We start from the raw sequence: 7,003 nt of genomic DNA, 5'->3' as shown, positions 1-7,003 counted from the left end.
TGCTGTTGCGTTACTAAACTTTCATGAGGACCTATTACCTCCCTAGACTATTTAATACCGTATTTTAAACATATATATTTGCCCACGTGGACATAAAAAATAATGCAAAATTGTAAATAGTAATGTGTTCACGTGGACACATATATACCTTTAAAATACACTATTAAATAGTTCAGGGGTTAAAAAATACGGTATTAAATAGTATAGGGAGGTAATAGGTCCTTATGAAAGTTTAGTATCGCAACAGCAAATCCGACCAAAGTTGAGGTATTTTTCAGACCCTTATCCCTAAATATTATTAAAGACCTTAACAATTCTGAATATATAATGACATTACTTTTTTTTTTTAAAAAGTCATCTCCAATAGGTTGTGAGCCGAGAGAGTGTGTGGGGGTGAGGGGTTGGCTAGACCCCTACCATGTGATTTAAGTAGATATACTTGCAAAAGATTAGAGGGGACATGTATCTTACCTCTAACGAGCAAAAAAAGATTGATTAGACAATCTAAAAGAAAAGAAGTAGCCTATACAAGTTCCTTTTTGGGACTACAACAATCAATTAACGAACAAAAAAGTTACATGATCAATTGCCGCTAAATATTTTTGCGGCAATACAATGAAAATCTATTTCCTCTAAATGTGTGTTTTATTGTAGTGATAGGTGTATTTCGGTGTGTATATATACATAACTTAGACATAAAAATATTGTGAATTGAAATTAACATAAGTGATGTTTGTTCTGGTAGGACACTATACATGTACCAAAATTAAAGTTCTAACTTTAGTGTTAAATGTTTGTATTTCCAATCTTGTGTTTATGAGAACAAGACACATGACTGATCATGTAATCCATGTTGTTATTAGCATGCATCTCATGATTAGTTCTCCACTGCCACATTAATTAGAACTAATCCTACAATTTTTGTTCGTTATTGAACTATAATTGCTCAAAATATTGCTTCTTCTTTTTTTAATTATTATTTGGAGGGGGTGGGGTGTGGGGGTCATGTGAGAAGAGAACATTTAAGGCTGGTCAGCAAATTATTACTCCTCTTTATTTATGTGTCATATAAGTTGATAACTTTTTCACCAGAAATTACAATTATATTGGACCCTCCATTTTTGTGTTGTAAAAGAATTTTTCCGATATTAATACTGGGTTAATCTATCTGTCTGAATATAGTTTATATTGTATTATATTATATAATTCAAATATGAGTAGGATTTTTTCTTGTGATCACCAAGCTACGACGACGTGTGATAGAGTTGTAAGTATTTATTTTTTCTTCAAATTCAAATTATGAATTTAAGATAATTTTTATCGTGCAGTGTTTTATGTCTTAATATAAAATTCCTGACTCACGATCAATTGAATCATATTTTAAATATCGAACATAGGATAATAAAACAAAAAGTAATAACCATACGTCATATGCAGAAGAAATCTACTGTTGCAAAATGCTAACACTGTTTTATCGATGCTGTTGTTGTACCAAAAGTTGATGTGCACACACTAAGTAATCCCTATAAAATGACCAAAACAGCCCTGAGCAAGCTTTGACTAGACAGTCCTTTCAAATAAAAAAGCTGCTTGTAAATTCGAATCATTGTGCATCTTCGGGGAGTAGGGACGGAATGTCCTTTTCTACTCTATTAACAGCCATGAATGGAGGGACAAACTCGTAATTTACAATGTTAATTAAGCAAAAATTACTCACAAAAATTTACTCAATTTAAAAAAAGTAGATCCATCTTTTATAATTATGATCCTTCGATCAATTTGCACATTAATTTTACAGAATATTCGCTATTTGCCACCATAAGTATCGAAAAAGGTACAAGACTTTCTACTCACTGTCCGAAGTTTGTATTAAAATTATGATTATATTTGGATCATATATTGCAGAACCCATTTAGTGATGGTATTTTTTTTTTTATACACATGACTCAAACTCAAGATCTTTGATTAAGGATGAAATAATTTCACCACTACGATACTACGAAGGTGAAAAAGGTATATTGATTAAAGGTAAAGAAATTAATTTTGTTAGCAGTGTAATAAATTTGCATCAAAATAAATGGGGTTAGTATTTAGCTAGCTAGACACTCACTGTATGCAGAGAAAGAGGCTGACAAAAAAGAAATCCTTACGTGTAGGATGTAAATGGCCCTGTGGGTGTTATAATACTGGAGTCTCTACTTTGTATTTATATGTGTATGCAAATTTACTGTGCCCATCAAATAATGATCTTCTGTTTTTATTTGTTTGGCTTCTTTCTTTTTTCTTCCTTGTCTTCAGTACTCAGTACTCCTACCTCATTATATCAAATTTGGAACATTATGATTGGGTCAAGAACTCTCTCAAATACCCCCACCCCCCACCCTCTCCAAAAATAATACATAATAATTGAAAACACCCTTAAATTCTTCATCTTCGAACTAATAATAACCTTAAGGTAATTAATTAAGCATGCATCCTTGATCTTGCAACATCAGTGAAATTCATTTCTAAATTCTCTCCAAATTTAAAAGTATTTTTGACACTTCTCTCGAAATTTTACTTAGAGTTTCATGCTTCTATAAGAATTTGAGACCACTCGCTATCATATAGCAAATCGGGATGTATCTAATTCGAAATTTATAATTTGCATCAAGTTCTGGAATATTCTCAATACTTCTCTCAAAATAAAATAAATGTATTGTTTTTTTTTTAAATTTTAAAAAAGGCTTTTAATTATTTTTTTGTTCCGAACCTAACCTTGAAGTTTTTATTAAGGGGTGTGACTCTTCAACAATATCTGGCAAAGGGAAAAGTTTTATGAGAGAAAGCTGATGAAAAGCTGAAAGTTGAAAAGCTAAAAGAAAGCTGATGATAACCGAAAGAGAGAAAGTAAAGAAGAAAAGACCCTTTTTATTATTTTCCTCCATGGATTTATCTGTGTTTTAATTTCTTCTTCTCCAATTCCCATCTCTCTTTCTTCTCCATAGTTTTATTTTTCATGTTGTAATTAACCCTTTTTTTTCTTCAAAAACCTAAGATTAATACACCCACTTATCTATCCCTAACTTGTTAATTTTACTGAATTTTCATATCTATTGATCAGCCATGTTAAGCAATAACAATCCCTCTTCTTCATCCGACCCGTTTAATTCCTCAGAAAATGCAAACAATGCTAGTAGACGAAAACGAAGACCTGCAGGAACTCCAGGTATGCATAATTCAATTACTATAGTAAGAATCGAACACACACCTATTGGTTTTTTGATCAGATGAATTGTGCTAACTTTTTTTTTTTTTTGAAATTTGATTAATTCTACTAGATCCAGATGCAGAAGTAGTATCGCTTTCACCGAAAACGTTACTGGAATCGGATCGATACGTATGTGAGATCTGTAATCAAGGATTTCAGAGAGACCAAAACTTACAGATGCATAGAAGAAGGCATAAAGTTCCATGGAAGCTGCTTAAAAGAGAAACCCCAATTGTGCTAACTTTTTTTTTTTTTTTGAAATTTGATTAATTCTACTAGATCCAGATGCAGAAGTAGTATCGCTTTCACCGAAAACGTTACTGGAATCGGATCGATACGTATGTGAGATCTGTAATCAAGGATTTCAGAGAGACCAAAACTTACAGATGCATAGAAGAAGGCATAAAGTTCCATGGAAGCTGCTTAAAAGAGAAACCCCAATTGTTAGAAAGCGCGTTTTCGTTTGCCCAGAGCCAACTTGTCTCCACCATGATCCTTGTCATGCTTTAGGAGATCTCGTCGGTATTAAAAAGCATTTCCGTAGAAAACACAGTAATCACAAGCAATGGGTTTGTGAGAAATGCTCAAAAGGATATGCGGTTCAGTCTGATTACAAAGCTCATCTTAAAACTTGCGGCACTCGTGGCCATTCTTGTGATTGTGGCCGCGTTTTTTCAAGGTATAATCTTCTACCTTACTAGATAGGCTGTATGTGCTTGGAACAATACTATACTAAGCTCTTCTTATTTATTTTTTTAAAATAAAAATGATTCTTAAAATGAGTAGTACAATGTCATGTCTTGGTCCAAAACAAACGATTTCTATACGAGGGTTTACGGATTTTTTTGATTTTGTAACGGCTGTTTAGTCTGTCTTTTGGAAAGAGAAGGAATATTAAACAAAGTCCGCAAAATTAGTAAACTGTTTCTTCAGATATAAATGATACTAGTTGCCTTAATACTAGTACTTTATTTTATACTTTTAAATAAATAGTCTTTCATAAGTTATTCTTAAGTTTCAATAAAAAAAAATTAAGAATCTGAATCCATTTCGTTTAAATAATCAACGTGTTTTTGTTTTCTTAATCGTTTTCATTATTCTATGTTTCCTAGAAGAATGAAATTGACTCCCCTGAAAGAAAAAAAAACATTCTGTTTGCTAATTAATTAAGAAGAATGAGGATGTTAGTTATCCTTCTAGTATATAGTATTAGTAGTATTTTTTTTTCTTATTGTACGTCAAATGTGTATTTATGAAGATGCTTTTGGTTTAGCTAAGTTCGTGTAATTTTGCCTAACATAGTTATGCTTTTCTTCTTAGTTACTTTCTCCCATATTCATCAATGATAAGTTTGAATCATCACATATTACCAGCATTTGATGAAGTTGTCCTTTTTTTTTCACTTTTTCAAAATCATTACCACTTTACTTTTTTTTACCAAACAAGTAAATTACTATTTGCATGACGAAAAAATTGATTCCTTTCTATTCTTTCTTTCTTCATGTAGGGTGGAAAGCTTCATTGAGCATCAAGACGCTTGTAGCATGGGCAGACTCCGATCTGAATCACAATCCTTACATCCACCTTGCCTTTCTCGCACAGCTTCGAGTACTCCTAGCCCGTCTAGCGACACGAATGTCAGCACAACACCATGGTCTAGTACATTGCTAAAAAAACTGTCATCCGCTGCAGCTGCAGCTACTCATCATGCTAATCCCAACATCATAAAAAGTTGTACAAACAAACACAATTTGGAGCTACAGCTCTTGACTACTACTACATCATCATCTAGCCCGGCATTTGACGTCTCCGTATCATCTAAACCAAACGAAGATCATTCAGCTTACAATCTCCAACTCTCCATTGGCTCTTCAGACTTCAACGAGTCATCAGAAAACGCGAATGAGAAGCGTAGTTCAGATGCTTTGAGGCTGAAAGATGAGGCAATGGAGCAGCTAAGGGTAGCGATGTCAGAAAAGGCGTATGCCGAAGAGGCGAGGCAGCAAGCAAAACGGCAGATCGAGTTGGCTGAGCAGGAATTTGCAAATGCTAAGAGAATTAGACAACAAGCACAAGCGGAGTTGGATAAGGCTAATGCTTTGAAAGAACATGCCATCAAGCAAATCAACTCTACACTTTCACAAATCACTTGTCATTCTTGCAAACAGAAATTCCAATCAACTACCAGAGTTAGTATTGTTGATGAAAATAACTCATTGGCATTGAGTTATATTTCTTCGGGTTTATCAGAAGGTCATCATCATGAAGTTGCCAACAATATCAATCAAAACGAACATCTCAAACTTTCTCAACGTTAGTTACTTTTATTTTTATGTTTGTTGATTATATGATTATAGCTAGTAGTGTAGTGAGGGTGGTGGTGATGCTAAGAATAGTTAATGAAGGTTGTATGGTAAAAAAAAAAAAAGAGGAGTATTTGGTGTAATTTTTTTTATTTAATTCTTGCACGGTGACTGTCATAATGGTGTTTTTTTTTTTTCAACAAAGGCAATAATGTGAGATTTCTTGGTATCAAATTTTGCAGGGGTTCTTCATTTCACTACTAGTACTCATTAATATAGTAAACTATTTCATTGAGTTGAATGAGCTGTATATATATACATATTTTTTTTTTAATAAAAAAAAAAAACAGAGAAAAACAGAGAATTAAATTATGTTATCTGGTCTCTCACTCTTAATTTTTTTGTAATGTGTTAGATTTTGCATTTGGACTATTTAGAGATCTTTGTTGGGTAAGGGTGACCCCAGTATTAAAGAAGTGTACTACCAATTAAAATTTTGAAAAAAGAAGGGGAATCAGATAATAGTCCTTTTCCTGTGCATCCTTATAAATGTTAAAGGTGAAAACACCATGTTTTTCAGTGCCAAAGTTGGCAGAGTAGTCTCTTTCAAACTCTTCAGACACAAACAAACTTCATTATATTCATTGATCACACTAGTACTACTTTTACTTACTAGTCATCACAACTCTATACAATATCACACCCTCTCCTCCAATCTTTTGTTTTCTCTTCTTTCATTCATGAGAATCAGTAGCGCTAGCTGCTGCTGCTGAAGAAAAGAGACAGTACTGTGGGTACAGTTACCAGTAAGTGTCTGGAGAAAAAGACCAAAGCATCTTTCCTTTTTATGCAGAAGACACCTTAGCTTTGGCAATATCTATAGTTTCTTGTTTAATACAATACTTAACAAAATTTAACTATGTGTTCCCAACGATATCTACTTTCTTTTGTTAAATTACATATAACCCCTTAGAGGATCTTTATCTTTGGGGTTCCTTTGGTTTTAGGATATTATTTGAACTTACGTCGAATAAGATTTATTTACTCAATTTGAAGTTAAGATCTCTAGTTTTATTCATCTTAGTCGATTATAAGAGTTATTTTACTCCTCTTAATTTAAAAATTTAGCTAATATTTCTCAATAATGTAAAATAATTTTTGTATATATTAATTTAGAGCCTGTTTAAATTGATTTGTTTTAAGTACTTTTAAGTTAGAATAATTTTTTAAGCACTAGAATTTTGGGGTGATGGGTATATTTGAAAAATGTTTATTAGTATTTTGTTTTAAGCTAAAATGATAAAAATATGTTATGACTTTTGACATATAAATCAAAAGGTAAAAGTCAATCCAAACAAACTTTAAATCTTTTTGTTGATCACTTTTCATTTTGAGCCGTGCTTAAAAAATCATAAATAAGAAGATAATTTTACTAATTCATCTCTTATAA

The 7,003-nt window shown here is 32.4% G+C and overlaps 1 protein-coding gene across 3 annotated transcripts; it reads left to right on the top strand.

The window, feature by feature from the left end:
• Positions 1-2,959: 2,959 nt before the first annotated feature.
• On the top strand, positions 2,960-5,823 carry LOC102603699 (protein SHOOT GRAVITROPISM 5-like). 3 transcript variants are annotated; one of them, XM_015303923.1, is made up of 4 exons: positions 2,960-3,208; positions 3,321-3,441; positions 3,651-3,929; positions 4,758-5,823. In XM_015303923.1, exons 1-4 carry the CDS (start codon positions 3,106-3,108, stop codon positions 5,566-5,568), a joined length of 1,314 nt encoding a protein of 437 aa, XP_015159409.1. In that variant the 5' UTR covers positions 2,960-3,105; the 3' UTR covers positions 5,569-5,823. The 3 variants fall into 3 exon arrangements, with proteins under 3 accessions (XP_015159409.1, XP_015159408.1, XP_006364371.1); XM_015303922.1 differs by having other exon boundaries at positions 3,321-3,477; positions 3,687-3,929; XM_006364309.2 differs by lacking the exons at positions 2,960-3,208; positions 3,321-3,441 and having other exon boundaries at positions 3,512-3,929.
• Positions 5,824-7,003: the final 1,180 nt, after the last annotated feature.

Source organism: Solanum tuberosum, unplaced genomic scaffold (genome assembly GCF_000226075.1).
Source record: "Solanum tuberosum cultivar DM 1-3 516 R44 unplaced genomic scaffold, SolTub_3.0 scf00489, whole genome shotgun sequence".
Taxonomy (NCBI): Eukaryota; Viridiplantae; Streptophyta; class Magnoliopsida; order Solanales; family Solanaceae; genus Solanum; species Solanum tuberosum.
This window is presented reverse-complemented; position numbering and strand designations above follow the sequence as displayed.